This window comes from Dermochelys coriacea, chromosome 1 (assembly GCF_009764565.3).
Source record: "Dermochelys coriacea isolate rDerCor1 chromosome 1, rDerCor1.pri.v4, whole genome shotgun sequence".
Classification (NCBI taxonomy): domain Eukaryota; kingdom Metazoa; phylum Chordata; order Testudines; family Dermochelyidae; genus Dermochelys; species Dermochelys coriacea.
Window position 1 is genome coordinate 328,190,121 of NC_050068.2, and position 17,826 is coordinate 328,207,946.

At 39.7% G+C, this 17,826-nt stretch overlaps 1 protein-coding gene across 10 annotated transcripts in view; it reads left to right on the forward strand.

The window, feature by feature from the left end:
• Positions 1 to 17,826, forward strand: part of ORC5 (origin recognition complex subunit 5) — a 134,228-nt gene that overhangs the window by 21,260 nt on the left and 95,142 nt on the right. For 6 of the 10 annotated variants that reach the window (XR_006275719.1, XR_006275718.1, XM_038420206.1 and 3 more), the window contains exons 6-9: positions 2,188 to 2,299; positions 3,658 to 3,788; positions 11,345 to 11,393; positions 12,795 to 12,885. Coding sequence is in view for 8 of the 10 variants with exons in the window: in XM_038420206.1 (XP_038276134.1) it covers positions 2,188 to 2,299; positions 3,658 to 3,788; positions 11,345 to 11,393; positions 12,795 to 12,885 (383 nt within the window). In the remaining 2 variants the exon portion in view is untranslated. The remainder of the gene's footprint in view (positions 1 to 2,187; positions 2,300 to 3,657; positions 3,789 to 11,344; positions 11,394 to 12,794; positions 12,886 to 17,826) is intronic. The other 4 variants (XM_043497354.1, XM_043497352.1, XM_043497370.1 and 1 more) reach the window with 2 other exon arrangements.

A 17,826-nucleotide genomic window follows, 5' to 3' on the forward strand; every position in this document is an offset into this window, starting at 1 on the left:
TCAGCTCCTACTGTCTTGGTTAAAGGGTAGCACGCTTTTAAAACTTGGCAACTGGTTGTGTGGGGGCTGCAAACCATCCTGAAACAGCTGCTTTAGTGGGAGTTAAACCCAAGTGTAGCGAGTGCAGGGTTGGACAGATAAACCACATTCCTGGAGTGTTTGTTTTTTTGCAATTTCTCCAACAGTGTCTAAGAACCCTTTGTGATGGCCCTCCTGGAGATAGGTGCAAGGACTCTTGGAACATTGGTTATGCAATTGTGGCTAGCCCTTTTTGTCACCTGCAGAGGCTCTTTGACTTTTGGCGTGTGTGTGCCTCTTAAGAGTTTACCCTGTTGTAATAAGGCAAAGGCATTACTCTTTTTTGGGATTTTGTTTGGGATAGGAACAGAATATCTTTTTCTGCTGCTCTTGCTAATGATTTAGGAAAGGACTGGACTTGAGTTAAAACCCATTGAAGTTAGTGGGAGCCTTTCCGTTGTCAGTTGAGCTCTGTCGTTTTGTGAAAGTGACTATTCCAATGGCTGTGGAAAGCTGTAGAGACTTGATGTGCTTGACTTAGTGGATGGGACACTTTGTAGCTGTATGTTGATCTTGCTGGCAAGAGACTTCTGTGGGTGCGTGTCAGTGTCACTCATTTTCTACCTCATGTTTTCTTGGCAAATAACTTGTTCAAAGCCCTAGTATAAAATAAATGAAAAGCGTGATGGTTTTACATTTTAATAAATATTTTTTAAATTGCTGATTAATTTGCAGCTTTAGAGGTTGATTAGAGAAGCATATCAATCCCTTTGCCTGTGGTGGGGACAATATTTAGGTAATTCATAAGCACTGGAAAATAAATAGATGGTTCACCTTTCCCTTAAAGAATATATCTTTGTGCAAGATGGAAACTGTATCCTGAATCATTGCACGTCAGCCTATTGTAAATCTAGTTGTTATATTTGAAGCTACCAAGAAATAGAAGTGTATGTAAGGAAGAACTGCATGGGCTATGCTTTTTCTGGTAATCTGTGCTAGTCCCTTATTCAGTTGCGCTTTCTGGAATCCATGTACCACACTACTTTTCTGTTTACTTACTTCAGTGGTTCTTAATTTCTGGTGACTTTTGTATTGTGGAAGTGACCTGAGGAAACACAATTTTTTACTTTTAAACTTATGGGCTGCTTCTAGAACTCTGAAATCTCTTCATGGAAGAATCGTACTGGAAGGCATCTCTTTCTACTGCTGAGTTTTTAGTTTAGTTTTACAGTTACAAAAATACCTGCAGAGATTAAAGAATGTAGCATTATATTTGTATAGTATAAACTCAGAATATTTTGAGGATTGATTGGTTTACCTTAACCATGTAGTCTTCGTTCACTGAACAAAATCTTTTCTAACAGGAATGATAGATGAAGATGACCCCCACAACGACGTGGAATAATAGAATTGCACATTCTATTAAAATTGTATATGATAAAATGTGAATATGCTAGCCTGTTTTTCTCTCACTTAAAAAAAAAAAAAGAGCTCTCAGATATATTAAAAAAAATTAATGGGACATCAGAAATATTCCTCTCATTCTTAAATAAATTGTGGGAACTGTGTAAAATAAAAAATATTTCCATATGGAAAATAATTAATCTATTGACCAACTTAATATTAAGTTGGAACTTGCATATTGCCACAGACTTCACTGAAGTGAAGGTATAGTTACTTACCAGTCATAACCACATTTAAGATGGCAAAGCAATCAATTAAGTACAGAGCTAATTTGTAGTGTCATGAGTCGGATGACCTTTATAAATTAAGCCTGAAGTGTGTTCCCTTCACAAAATATTGGTCCTCGTTTACCTCCTCAGCTTGTACTGTACTATCTCCTAATGAAATTCTGGATTTAATTATTGAAGTGAAATGTTGGCTTAATTTTGGGAAGGGAAGCAACTTCATATTGCCTGGTACCCCAGGTCTCTAGTAGCTTAAATGTCAATTAAATGGCAAGATATATACAGGAATCCCAGATAATTATGAAAATCTGCAAATGTATGAGCTCCTTGATTAGGCCACCAAAAGACTTATTAACATGCTAATAATTTGTGTTAAACACTAAATTTGATGAAATTCTTCAAATGAAAAATCCTAACACTCGTTCTTCTGATTAATATTTTAACATGCAAGGTGACCTTTCCCCTCTTTCTTCTCTTACAGACAGACAGAAATGTCACTGTTGTTTTCCTTAGTGAAATTGTGTGGGAACTGTTTCGTCCAAACACTGGATGCTTGGAGCCATTCACCTTGTATTTTCCTGACTACAGCATAGGTAATTTAATTTTTTTTCCTACTTTTTTTTGTTGAATGAATAACTAATATTAGTACTTTGCATCAAGGACTTTGAAATGCTTAGATGGAAACACCCAGGCCTGGTTTACACTGGGGGGGGGGAATCAATCTAAGTTATGTAAATTCAGCTACGTAATTAACGTAGCTGAAGTCCTCGTACTTAAAATCTCTTCACTGTGGTGAGTCGACAGCTGATGCTCCCCGGTCAATTCTGCCTGTACATCTTGCTCCGATGAAGTACCAGAGTTGACCGGAGAGCGCTCGGCGGTCTAATCTAGATGTGATAAATCGACACCCCCCCCCAACCCCCCCCAGGATCAATTGCTGCCCATGGATCCTGCGGGTAATGTAGACAAGCCCTTAGTTTTTTTTTTGGTTAAGCAATGAGAGTAGGCTGAAGCTTCAGCTTTAAATCAGTTAGAAAAATGTGACAGTTGTGTATGCTGGTTACTAGAATCCAGAAGGCAGTGTTTAGTTTTTTAATAACTAGAGGTGGCTTTGGTAAAATTACATGCTCTATATTCCCAGTTGCCCTCTGTTTAGGAATCAGAGACACCCTCCTTCTTAATTCATCTAGATTTCCAATATGGATCCCCTATCTCAAACCACACACTGCATGCTAACGAGTGAACTACCCACCAGGGTCAGAGACCCTCCCTTCTCCTGCCCTCAGTTTTCCTCCCAGGGAACACCCATAACACATTTTGCTTTTGCATGCAGTCTGAGAACATACCACCCCCAACTATTATGCCACTTTGGTCTGCAAAGCCCAATCTACCTCATCCATTATGACTAGAAATCCCATTTTACTTCTTTGTTCTTGTTTGAGAATTTTGAGAATTGTTTCTGGGGATCCCCATTAGTGAGATGCACATAGCCCTCACAGGAAGAACTCAGCCAGCTGATGGAAGTACAAGAGCATCTTGGGAGATCTGAATTCCTCCCCCACAGCTGTGATCAGCTGCAGATGTTGAGACTGTTTCTATATCCTTTGCCATTTTGGCAGTATGTGGTTTAAGACTTTTCTTGTAATTAGTTGTCAGTAAAGTTAGTGTGGTTTAGCGTTTTGATGGTATTTTAAGTTTAGGGGTGTTTAGGTGTGTGTGGGTTTTTTGATTTTGTGGGTTTTTTTTTTAATGTTGAGGGAACCGGACCATTTTTGGTTCTGTTACCCCTATTAGTAAGGTTTTTCTTTTTTGCTGTTTGTTTGGGTTCTACTGTACAGCTGACTATCATTGTTTGGCTTGTGTTGCACTTAATTTTTAAAATAGGATTAGTACAATAAAACAATCGCCAGCTTTTTGGGGAAAAAATTCAAACTTGTTTATATCTGAACAGGACATCTACAAAAGATTCTGTCCCATTATCATCCTCCAGAATATTCTGCTGATTTCTATGCTGCGTACATTAATATTCTGCTTGGTGTCTTCTACACAGTCTGCAGGGACTTGAAAGAGCTTCGACATCTGGTGAGGGATCCTCTAGATTTATTTTTTTTGTCCAAAATCTCAAAGGCTATATTTATTGTTCAGTTTGGATAAAGAGCATGTCATAAGCATATTGCATCAAAAGATACTGGGCTTATTTAAATCAGTTAGTGAGGTATGGGTGTCCTTATATCCCTGGGGGCTTGTCTCCAAGGAAGGCCTCACCAGAGTTGTAAAGAAACTTATGCTAAAAGAAAAAGGGAGAGTCAGTCTGACAGGAAGAAATACTACTCACCACATATATGACATTTTAAGTTTGAGTAGCAGCCGTGTTAGTCTGTATTCTCAAAAAGAAAAGGAGTACTTGTGGCACCTTAGAGACTAACAAATTTATTAAAGCATAAGTGAGCTGTAGCTCACGAAAGCTTATGCTCTAATAAATTTTAGTCTCTAAGGTGCCACAAGTACTCCTTTTCTTTTTATGATATTTTAAGTAAGGCTTTTGAGAGGTGGATGGCTAAAAATAAAAAGGGACAATTAGCTGGATATTTCCTGAAGATAAACAGTCTGCATTGCTCTCTTCAATGAGATTCAGTATTTTTCCAGAGTGCATCATGTTCATTTGCTGCATACAGCAAAAATCAGCTTTGTTAGTGAAAACTCTTAAAAAAAGGGGGGGGGGGGTGGGAGGGGGCCTTAACCTATAGAAGAGTGGAATTCAACTTTGAAGAGTTGAATAGAGTCAGACACACCAAATAATCAATGGGACATCCTGATATTCTGAAATATTTTCATTACCATGATACAGATTTATCTTCTATTGATGTGAACACAACACTGCAAGGCAAGGATGTTGCATGGTGGTTACTTTGTGATACTCCATGACTTTTTAACAGAATAGCTGTTTTCACTCTCCACTCCTAGGCCTGAGAGGTAAGGTAGTTTCTCCCTTGTCTTAGCTGTTGAGGTATGGGGAGAAGTTGTATAGGAGGGAGCAGCTGTTAATGGAGGGAAAAGGGCTTGGCAGCAGTTTCCTTCTGATCTCCATAAAACACTGACTAAAAGCTTGTTAGTCTGCTTCTGCTACACTCCAAATGTTGCCTTGTGTGCATTAGAACATAGGAACGGCCATAGAGGGTCAGACCAAAGCTCCATCCAGCCCAGTATCCCGTCTTCTGACAGTGGCCAATGCCAGGTGCCCCAGAGGGAATGAACAGAACAGGTAATCACTTAGTGATGCATCCTCTGTTGCCCTTTCCCAGCTTCTGGCAAACAAAGGTGAGGGACACCATTCCTGCCCATCCTGGCTAATAGCGATTGATGGACCTGTCCTCCATGAATTTAGTCTAGTTCTTTTTTTAACCCTGTTATAGTCTTGGCCTTCACAACATTCTCTGGCAAGGAGTTCCACAGGTTGACTGTGCGTTGTGTGAAGAATTTTGTTGTTTGAAACCTGCTGCGTATTAATTTAATTTGGTGCCCCCTAGTTCTTGTGTTAATTCCTTCTCATAACACATCCTTATTTACTTTTCCATACCAGTCATGATTTTATAGACCTCAATCATTTCCTCCCTTAGTTGTCTCTTTTCCAAGCTGAAAAGTCCCAGTCTTACTAATCTCTCTAAATATGGAAGCTGTTCCATACCACTAATTGTTTTTGTTGCCCTTTTCTGTACGTTTTCCAATTCCAAAATCTTTTTTGAGATGGAGCGACCACATCTGCACTCAGTATTCAAGATGTGGGCGTACCATGAATTTATGTAGAGCAAAAAGATATTTTTGTCTTATCTATCCCTTTCCTAATGATGCCCAACATTGTTAGCTTTTTTTTTTTTTGACTGCTGCAGCAGATTAAGTGGATGTTTTCAGAGAACGATCCACAATGACTCCAACCAAGATCTCTTTTTTGAGTGGTAAGACCTAATTTAGACCTCATCATTTTATATCTAGAGTTGAGATTGTTTTGCATTTATCAGATTTGAATTTCATCTGCTATGTTGCCCAGTCACCCAGTTTTGGGAGGGCCCTTTGTAACTCTTTGCGGTCTGCTTTGGACTTAACTACCTTGATGGCTTCCCTTAGCTGAGGGTCACTGAGGGAATTTCCAGACTTCCTGCTTGCACTTGCAATAAACTGATGCACCAGAGCCGTACAACTTTAAATCTCATAACATCCATGTTAAGTACTGTAGCTAGTATAGTAAGTAAAAGCCAAACATTTTTAAGAGTCCACTAATTATGCGTGCCTCAAGTTTGGAATATGTAACTGATTATTCTGGTGAGATCAGTTGGAGTCACGAGTTCTTGATGTGTCTGAGTGTAACATTCAAGTCAAGCAGCTATGTATGAAGACATCCCAAATTAGTGGGCACTTTGAAAAATTGGGCCCAAATGACTTGCTCAGGCAATGTGAGTTATTAGGAGAGCAGGCAGACGACCCCATGAGTCCTGACTTCTAGATACACTGCATATTCTGGAAGCGTATCGGGCAGATAGTCTGCCTGATACAGTTAACTACAATTGTTAGAGGCTATGTTTGTTTTTAAATGAACATTGATTAAAACAGTGGATGAGAGAAAGCAGCACAACTTCATAAAGGCAGTTTTACAGTGAAGAAAACTGCCTTTGTTTCCACTGGAAATTAATGCAAAACTTCTTACGTTTTGCTGTATTGTATAGATAAGAAAATGTAAATTTTCACTTCAAAAAAGCAGTACACAGCAGGCAATTAAACACACCTAGTACAGATTACATCTGATGCATAGTTTTATAGAAACATGGTTTCTAAATTTGATCCAAAAGCTTTTCTATTCATCCTCAGTTCTGTAAATGTTTCTATACTCCTATTAAAAATTCTAATAGAAACAGATAACCCAAACATTGTAGCGATGCACAGAGGATCTGAAAGTGATATTTACTATAATTTAAAAATGAAACTGATTATTCTATTGCCATTTATCCAAACTGAGAGAGTCAAAAGCAAACGGGTAAAGAAATGTTTTTTTATCTGACAGTGCTTGTGTAATAAGTTGAAATTCTTGACTTCAGCAAAACTAATTATTTGATTGAATTCATTCGTATTCAGATAAGTTTACATATATGTGCATGCATATTTATTTTGAACAGACTATGGGAAAACCGCTGAATTTCACAAAAGCTGAAGTAAACGATGGCTTACAGTATAGTGTTCTAAGCTAGTTAATGGAATAATGAATACTTGTTAAAATATGGAAAACTTTAATTCTGTCTGTATTGCTATCAAATCGGAGTTAATTGTTCAAGGAGTGAGATCAGATCATAATCTGCCTGGCAGACTTGGGTTTTTAGGAAATTTATGCTTCATTCAATTGTCTGTCTACTTCAGTGTTCCCAAGATACCTTCATGTTCCTTTGCGTTGGTTATGGAATTTTTACACTTCTATTCACCTTTCAGATTTTTATAGATTAAAAATCTAAATATAAATGATGTATGCTGTATCCTTAATGCTTGACAATCAAGTTTAAATCCTGAATTGGTAAAAGTAGCAAGAGATCAGTGGTCAGCCATAGCTTATGTTTGGTAATGCCATGCAGGTCTTTCAATTAATTTCCCCCCTCCCCCTCTTTTTTTTTTCTTTCCCTCCCCAACCCTAAATTCTGACTGGGGTTGTGGGAAGGGGAAGAGAGTGGTTTCTTCCCCTCCCCCCCCCCCCATATTGCCTTCTTCCTTCCCCTCTTTGCTACCAGACCAGCTTCACTGTAAAAGCTCTGAGTAAAGGCAGGGAGGCCATCTTTATTCTGCATAAAATTGAATTGGCTAATAGCTAAGCTAGGAAGAGCTGAGATCTTGGCTGACTAAAGTAGAGCTGGGTGGGAAATTTTTTTTCCTATCCCACAAAAATTGAAGATTTCACAAAAATATGTTTGTAATTCTGTATCAGGACAAAACCAAGACCTTTCAAATTGAGAGGGAAGGTGTAGGCACTCACCTAGGATATGGGGGAGACAGGTTCAAGTCCGTGATCTGCCCGATTTCAGACAAAATATAAAATGAGGGGTTTATTTCAAAATGCACTTAAACATTTAATTTTTGAATCTCTACATTTTGACTTTCATCTAACCTATGAAACATCGAATCAGTGGGTACTTGTTCAGTAATAAGCTACTTCTTGGTTACTGCCAAGGAGCATGACTTGTCTTTACACAATTTCAGTGGTTATGATTGCATAACTTGAATTCTTAAAGAAATAAGAGATTATGGATCTCTGTTGTATACAAGTCCCTTGATCTTTAGCTCATTTGAGTTTTAAGATCACTGCATGGTTAAACAAGTATAGACAATAGTAGATAAAAGGATCAAGATCACAGACCTGGCTTTTTTCCCCCATATCTGTATCTATAGCTGTCTTGGTAAACAATAGTTTACTATGTATGTTTCACTGATAAAATTGAAGATTCATGCTAGAGTGTGAAGTTAAGTTAGAAGCAGTCTTTTATTCTTGAGAATAAAAATTATCATAAAGGATTTGTCATTATGCTTTTTTCAGTTCTCATCAATAATGTTACACATAATGATAAATTACATGTGTATGTTCACTTCAAAAAAACAAACAAACACAACCTACTATCCTGTTCACAAGACTGTTAAATGAGCTGTTCAGAGTGGCTTTTCGCTATAATATTAGAGTATGAAGCTACTTAATGTGTTTACTGTTCTAACTTTCTGATATATTAAGTTTTATATTCTCATTTAAACACACATGCACACTGTATTTGAACATTACTTAGTATGTTAACTGGTACGTTTTTATTGACACCAAGACACTATATGGATGGCACCTAATAAGTTATTTTCCTGGACATCAAGCTAGGTATGTAACTCTTGGTGAGTGGGAGTAGGGAATCAGTGAGAGCAACAAAATAGTCAATATACAACACCGGCATACACAGGATCTTGCTAAAAATGTAATTTTTTTGTTAGTTTTGATAACCATATGCTGCAATTTTGAATGCACCAGAGAAAAATAATCTAGGGTATCTTTAATGTACTCTTTAATCCTATTAAAAGGAGCAGCATACTGAATTAAGCAATGCAAATGCTTGAGGTACAGTCATTTAATTCTGCAAAAATTACCATAAGATAGAAGTAAAAGTGCCCAATAGTGCACAAATAAGGCTGGCTAAGAAGGAAGAAGAGTCATGTGAAAATAGGAGTAGAGCTGCCTCACGTACCACCCAGCTAGTTTCCCCTAGAACTTCTTATGTCCAGCAGTCTGTACAGTGTGGTGGTGTTTTCTTCTTCTTGGAGAAGGAACTTGGAGACAGGCTAGACCTGAGATCTTGTGCTGTTACTGGAGTTTTTATTCCTAATTCTCTACCTGTCAGTGCAATAAACTGCAGGATATAGGCTTCTTTTTGTAGTGGCCTTTTTCCCCTAGATTTTCCACCTAGATTTTTGTTAATTTTAAATTAGATCCTGAGCCTCTCTGGCTCTCTGTAACCTTAAGTTCCGGGGGGGAAGGGGGCTCTTGAGGGCTTGAGAGAAGGAGCATATGGCCTGACTCAACCTCCTTTTCTTCGTAGGGGGGAAAAAGAAGGATAGTTGATAGGGAGAAGAGAGGAAATGGGGAGACCAGGAAACATTCCACTTGTGCGGCACTCAAACAGCCCCATGCCAATGGGGCAGACTTCCTGCTGTGCCAGGATCCCCAGCAACAACAGCACCAGAGCTAAACTTCGTCTACTTTTACACTTTTTACCTATAGATACAGTATGCTTGAAAAGATTTGCTATAGTAGTTGAATCATTCAAATTTGAGGGGCTCAGCCCTGCAGGCATGTAATGTTCTTGAGCAGTGGTCCCCAAACTGTGGGGTGCACCCACCCTCCCAGAGGGGCACAGAGAAACATTCTGATGGGCAGGGCAAGGCTCAGGCCAGACCCCATGGTTGGTGGGGAGGGAGTACCACCCAGCCTCACTTGACCCCTGCCGCAGCTCGGCCCTCATTCCCTCTCCACTCCCAGGCCAGTTCTGCCTCTAGCCCCAGTTCCTGTACTGAGGAAGCCTTGGCTGTGCAGTAATGGGGCGGGGCGAATACAGATTCCATTACTGGTAGGCAGGGTGCTTGATAGGAAAAGTTTGGGTGCCACTGTTCTTGAATAACTTTACTAATGGGAGTAGTCCCAAAGTCATCAACTGGTCTACTTGCATGAATAAAGATACTGTCTGTAAGGGTTTCAGGACCCAATCCTACAGGCTTTTGTATGTGAAAGGTCTTTTGCATGGCATGTGTTGATATAGACTAGTATAAATATTTCATAAGTTTCTGAACTACTCTACATATAATAGAATTTAGATTAATGCATGCTGCTTTTTACTTCTGCAGATGTGTTATGATTTTATGTATCACTAATTATGGTTTTGAAGCTGCATTGAAATCAATATGTTGATGTCTAGGTATTACTATAAATGTTGCATAGAGCTTTCTAAAGATATGGGGGCAAAGTCATTAGTTGGAAAGGTTGCTGTATTACAAAATTCCAAGTATAAGGGTCACATGGTCCACTCGCCACAAATGGCATCTCCTGCTGGCCATCCTGGGGATTAGCTGTGCCTCCAGCATGGTTTTCTCCAGTCTTGTCTCACTCTGCTGCCCTAGCCACTCGCCCGGTGGCTGGTAGGGGAAGTCAGGCCCACACTCTACACTGGGTTCTAGCCCCAGGACCCTTTAACAATCAGCCACAGTCCTACCTCTTGCTGCTGGTTTTCTGGGCTTCTTCCTGCATATCTTATCTGCCTGGCTTGCTCTTGTCCCCTCTTGGGGAGTGACTGCAACCTTTCCCAGCAGCAGCTCCCCTTTCTGCAGCCAGTTACTAGGCTTTATACAAGCCCTGCCTGTTCCTCCACAGGTGAGCCTGTCCTTAATTAGCTGCCTCCAGCCTAAATCGCCCCTGCTTGCAGCCTAAATAGCTGATTGGGCCTACCTGGCTTAATTCATCTCTTGCAGGGCTAGTGTGGGGAGTCCACCCCATCACAATTAGTAAATATTCAACTTCATAGGCTTATACAAATTGGGAAAAGTATACATTAGATGCCTAGGTAGAGTAGAACAAATAATTCTTATCTTAAGCAAAAATAGTTTATTTGAAAGTGGAAGAAGGGTTTCTGAAAATTGTGACTTTTATAATTTCTTCTCTGCATTTGCATGTAAATATATATAATCTATTATTGAACATATTTGCAGCACTGATGAAATGAGTTTTAACCAAAAAAAGGTGAAGGAAATAAACTTGTCTTCAGTAAGTTACTTTCTGCACTACTGGTGTAAAAAGATACAATTGCTGTATTGAATTTTTTTATATCAATATACTATAGTGAAAAGATTTTGTGGAGGTTTGTCTTTGCTTTTGTTGTGAATGTCATCTTGTTGTTTGTATTCCTGAATACTACACTGTGAAACATTACAATCTAAGTCAGAGAGAGAACCTTGGAAGCAAAATGCCTTAATTAGTAGCTGAAACATATTTTTATTCACTTTACATCACCCAGACGTGTTAGATGCTGTACAGTATAGACTGACCATTTCTAATACATTGTCAATTTTTCTGTCTTTTTCTGCAGGCTGCACTAAATTTCACTAAATATTGTGAACCAGTGGTCAGAGGAGAAGGTAAGTGCCTTGCTTTTCTATTAGGCTCTTTCTACACTACGAGCGCTGCAACTACACCGCTGTAGTGTAGACACTTGCTACAGCAGTGGAAGAGGTTTTTCCCATCTTTGTAGTAAATCCACCCCCTCGAGAGGAGGTAGCTAGGTTGACAGAAGAATTCTTTAATCAGCCTAGCAGTGTTTATGTCAGGGCTTAGCTTAACTATGTCTCTTGGGGTGTAAATTTTTTACACCAGTGAGCGACGTAGCTAGGTCAGCCTAAGTTTTTAAGATGTAGACCAGGCCTGAGTAGCAGTCCACATTTAAAACAGTGCGGCTCCACCTGTGCCTCTTCTGGAAAGCCCAGCTTTGATCCAATTTCCATTCACTCTGACAATCACAGCAGTGTTGTTTTTACTGTTTAATACAGCTTCCGTATGAGGAGAGATTAAGAAGACTAGTACTTTTCAGCTTGGAAAAGAGATGACTAAGGGGAATATGATTGAGGGCTATAAAATCATGACTGGTGGGGAGAAAGTAAATAAGGATGTGTTATTAATTCCTTCTCATAACACAAGAACTAGGGGTCACCAAATGAAATTTAACACGCAGCAGGTTTCAAACAACAAAATGAAGTTTTTTTTCACACAACGCACAGTCAACATTTGGAACTCCTTGCCAGAGAATGTTGTGAAGGCCAAGACTATAACCGGGTTAAAAAAAGAACTAGACTAAATTCATGGAAGACAAGTCCATCAATGGCTATTAGCCAGGATGGGCAGGAATGGTGTCCCTCACCTCTGTTTGCCAGAAGCTGGGAAAGGGCAACAGAGGATGGATCACTAAGTGATTACCTGTTCTGTTCATTCCCTCTGGGGCAACTGGCATTGGCCACTGTCAGAAGACAGGATACTGTGCTGGAGGAGCTTTGGTCTGACCCTCTATGGCCGTTTCTATGTTCTAATGCACACAAGGCAACATTTGGAGTGTAGCAGAAGCAGACTAACAAGCTTTTAGTCAGTGTTTTATGGAGATCAGAAGGAAACTGCTGCCAAGCCCTTTTCCCTCCACTAACAGCTGCTCCCTCCTATACAACTTCTCCCCATATCTCAACAGCTGAGACAAGGGAGAAACTACCTTACCTCTCAGGCCTAGGAGTGGAGAGTGAAAACAGCTATTCTGTTAAAAAGTCATGGAGTATCACAAAGTAACCACCATGCAACATCCTTGCCTTGCAGTGTTGTGTTCACATCAATAGAAAAATCTGTATCATGGTAATGAAAATATTTCAGAATATCAGGATGTCCCATTGATTATTTGGTGCGTCTGACTCTATTCAGCTATTCAATTGAATTTCACTCTTCTATAGATTAAACAGTTTTTCAGAGTTTACACTAACAAAGCTAATTTTTATTCTATGCAGCAAATGAACGTGACACACGTCGACTCTGGAAAAATATTGAATCTCATTTGAAGAAAGCAATGCAGACTGTTTATCTTCGGGAAATATCCAGGTAATTGTCCCTTTATATTTTTAGCCATCCACCTCTCAAAAAAGCCTTACTTAAAATGTCATATATGTGGTGAGTAGTATTTCTTCCTGTCAGACTGACTCTCCCTTTTTCTTTTAACCGTTTCTTTGTAGCCATAAAATACTACAACTATACTTGTGTGTCTCAGGTAGGAAAATACAAACAAGTGTTCACAGTGTTTTATGAGACGTTAAGAAACTATTAAGTTAATGTGTGAAGCAGATTTTAAGGCAAAAAGCATATAAAACTATTTGTTAACTGGACACTGAAGCAGTCCTCCACCAATGGAGATTTGCTTAGTCTTTCACCAATGCCCAGGCAAACAGGTGGACGTTGCATCATGCCTGGAAAGTCAACAATAGTTCAGACTGTCTGGGAAGGGCCGTCGAAAGGAGAGAGCCCCTTATGGATAATGTTCTGTCAGCAGCTCCTCCCTGATATATCAAAGATCAGACATGGGTAAGGTGTTTCTGCTGTCATTGGATGTTAGGTATGACTCAAGTGTCCTGTCTTGTTATATAGTCTTTAATTTTTGGTTTACTTAATTGGTGGGTTTTTTCAGTGTTGGGCTTTTGGGGTTTTATTATTGACTTACATTTTAATTTACAAAAATGAAAACCCCTTTTAAACATGCTTATAATCCAATAAATCTCATAATTTGATTAGGTAGGAGATAGGGGGAAAAAATAGGGTGCTTTTCAATAATTCATAACTTCTGAAACATGGAAATCCATCACCAGAATATATAAAGATAAATGAAAATGCTCTTCTTTTAAAAATTTGCCTCTGAAGTTCCACACTGTATCATTCATGTCTTACTATGCAAACCTCAGGATTCTTTAAGGTACTATAAATATGAGAGGCAAACACACAAGCTCCTCAAAATCATCTTACTGGGGCAAGGTTTATAAATCCATTGCACCATCATTGACCCACAGTTCCTTTCTTTCCTTCACCTCTTGCTTTCATGGAAGAAAAACCTTCTTCTCTTCATGGGATTATTTTATTTTTAAATAGCATTAAGAATTTGTAGGTGGCTGGGTGGTGGTGAATTAAATTCTTGATCAACTTTTATTTGTGAGAGGGGCTAGAGACTTTCTTCATAATGGCACAGGCCGCCAAAAAAAAAAAAAAAGATATTCAAGAAGTGCAGAACCAAGATGTATTTCAGAGACTAACATAATCTGTGTTTGGATGAAGGGTATTCAAAAATTGTACGTCTGTGGTTCAATCGGAGTGAAAAACCATAACCTTGCTCATAGAAAAGGCTTTGGTGGTTAAAGGACCCAAATAAAGCCTCCCCCCACCCCTTGTTAATCTGTTGGATCTGACATTCAAAGACTTTCCTAAAACTATGAAGTGACCTGTGAGGAGTATCTGAGGGGCTCATTTTAAAAAGCATCAGAATCTTTGGATCTATCCCTCTTGGGTAGAGCACTTGTGTACACTCAAGCTGAGAGAACTTCTCAGATCTGTTGTTGGCAGCTTCCAGAAAGAAGCAGCATAGGTCTCAAATATAGCAAGAAACACCGATCTTCAAAAACTGCTAAAAAGTTGGATCATGAGATCTGTTCTGTTTGTGGTTTCGTCCAGAGGTATCTTCAAATCTGTTGGTCTGAAAGATCCAAGTCAGTTAGATCCTTAATCTGCACCGTTGTAGCTTTTGGAATCAATCTTGAAGCCTCATCTAGGCCTCTGAGAAACTGATGGGTGATTAATAGGCCGGGTCTCTTGATCATGATTTCAGATTACTCATGCTCCTCAAATAAAGCACACGCTGTAACTTTCTCTAATATCTTTACTGTTTTAAATGGTTCTATGGCTGACATGATAGGGCAAATGATTTTTACAGTCTTATGATGATGACTGCGGGGGAGAGTGTAAGAGAGATATTTTGTTTGATTGTCAGAAGTGCTCTCTGAGGAAAGGAAGCAAGCAAATAAAACTTTACAAGGAGAGCATTGTCACTGAGCAGGGAGGTGATAGCTCCCTCCCCAGTACAGTTCTGTTAAAACTGCACCTAGTATCCCAGAAAGATGTTGACAAATTGGTGCTCTCTATCTTGCCTCCAATGCAAATAATTTCTCTGCAGGGAATAGGGACTGATTTATGAGGAAAGATTTAAAAACAAAACAAAAAACAAAAAAACCCACCTAGAGATGAGGCATAGGTTATTGTAATGGTCTACGAGTGTTTTGAAGAATGTAAACATAAAGGAAGGAGAGGAATTGCTTGGTCTGGTATATGCACGTTGTCTTGCTAATCTCCTGTGATCCACATGGCTACAAGGTGGGTGAGGTAATATCTTTTATTGAACCAACTCTCTCACCAACAAAGTTGGTCCAATAAGAGATACTACTTCACCCACCTAATCTGGTACAGGCACGGAAAGTACTTGCTTTAGTAAGAAGTACCTGTATTCACAAGTAAAACATATTGAATGCCCTCGGACTTGTAATTTGGGCAGTCATTGGTTAGAGAGTTGACTGACTGTTATCTCGGCTCTCTTATTTTAATGTTTAAACATGAAATAATGCTTTATGGATCAAGAGTGATGTAAGCAATGCGTTAGATATTGAATCTTAGTTGAACAAACATTCATAAAGTGTTTGACAAATCACCTGAATGATAGCTACAGGTTTTCTTAAACTTTATGAATGGGTGGAAGTAAAACATTTAATATCTCAATCATTACTGCCTCTTAAGTGGGGGAAGTTGAGAGTTTTTAAAAGTGTAAAACTTTAAATATTTTGGGTATAATTTCCCTTTTCATTGAAAGGGAAGCATCCGACTACTTACTGATATTCGTTTCCATTGGCAGTATGTTATTTTATGCACTAAAATTCTTTGCTAAGGGATGAGCCATGTTTTACTACTTACAAGTGTTTTAAAATTTAGTTGTTGTGTAGTACTTGTGCTTCGTATTTTGCTATCTGGGTAGGATAAATCCAATCAGTGGGTTACTAATAACCTCAAAATTAGGATCACTTACTTTTTTTCAAGTCTGCATTCTCAGTGGGATTCAGAAGAGTGTAGATATTTGTTTCCTGGTAATAGCTAGGAGTTGTAAATTTCCAGTATGGAAAACGTACAACAGATAACTAGTGGACTCAACATTATGCAAAGGTGCATAATTTTAAATATTTTTCTGATTATTTTTCTCAAATAAGAATGAATTTTTGTAATTGTTCATGCTATGCATACAATGTAATACAACTTAATTTTGTTGGTCTCTTATACAAATGGTATTCAAAAATCAATTTCAAGTTAAATACACTGAGTGAATAGCTCTTACAAAACAAGTGGTTCTTTGAGTTATTGGCCCTGTGGATGCTCCATTTTGGAATATGCACACATCTGTGTATTCTTCATTGGAAATTTTGTCACTAGTGTTTGCGAGTCAGTACCTGTGCCCTATACATCCTCATGTCTGGTATCTGCAGCCTTTTCTAGAATGTTATGCCCACGACCCTGGGCTTCAAATCCTTCCAGACCTGCCACAGCTCTTTCCCCTCAGCAGAGGGCTTTCCAGCCTTCTTGGAAAGACACAGGTCTCCTTCAAGGGTAAGGTCTGCTCTCGATTCAGAAACAGATCCAGAAAACTGAGGGAGGGGAGATTGAAATCACTGCCTGTGGAACATTCCCTGAGACCCATAGGGTCTAAGTCCCGTTCCTCTCTGCCATCCACAGTATGTTGACTTCAAATACTCAGTCTCCAGTGATTGTCCCTGCTCCAGTAAGCAGACATCCTTGGGGCCCTTCAGAGTTTTCCAGACCACCAAAAAAGAAGAGACTCCATTCTCTGGAAAGGGAGCCCAAAATAAGGGGAAAGTCACTCTCTCAACCTTGTAACAAGGAGACCCTGCATTGCAGTCTGGGTACTACTGAGGCTTCTGCCTCCTGCAATACCAACATCCTGACACCAGTGAAAAAGAGCACATCATGTACTGCGAAACCTTCCAGTAAGCGATCATGAGCTGCATTGGTGTTTGGTGCCAGAACTGGAGCCTCCTAAGACCAAGGTCTCAAAGGCATTGTCTTCAGTACTTTTTTCCTCAGGCCATGGTAAAGAGAGCAGACTGCCCTTTGGTACCCTCCCCGGTACCTCCAGACATGCTGATTCCAGAGGTATACTATCCAGATTCTCTGATACTTTACAGTTTCTCTCCCAGGAGAATCTCCGGATTTCTGGAAGAGCCTGGAATTCTGGAAGAGCCTGAATCCTTTCTCTTGAGGGGTACTTATCGAGATGCCCTGCTGGTTCTGACTTACCCTCTGAAACCAACTTTACCCTCCAGTCCTACTGCCACCTCCTACAAAGGTTCAATCACTTGTGCGGTAACTGGTCCCTCACTGGCCTCCAGTACAGACTTGAGGTAGATAGATCTCTCACTCTCACCACTAGAACTGCCGCTCCCCACTGGACATGGGTGAGGATGCTTCTTCTGACTCAGATGTGTCCATAAAGATTCCACCACCTCTCCCTTCCAGCTTCCCTCCCTGGAGGTACATCCTGAGGAAGAGAGCACCAGCAGACAACTGACCCATCAACCTTGGCAAGAGCAAGCATAGAGTTCTGCTCCCTTTCCTTATGCCCTACTACAGTGGGTTTATTGGAACCTTTGGCCCCTGAGGGCAATCAATTTTATAGGGTACCCTTGTGCAAGAGGTCCCTCCAGAAGAGCAAGAGCTAGGTGCTAAGGACAAGCACCACCTTCTCACAAATCCTCCCCCTCTTAGATGAGGCTCTTATGCCTCCTCTACCTTGCTACTAAGATGGGTGATCTTGAGTGCCTTATATTAAATGAGGGTATTGATATACAGGGAATCCTCGGACTTACGATGCCAGACTTAAGTCGGACGCCACTTACGACGTTTTTCAGTTGACTGCCCGTTTCACCCTTACAATGCTTGATTTGCATA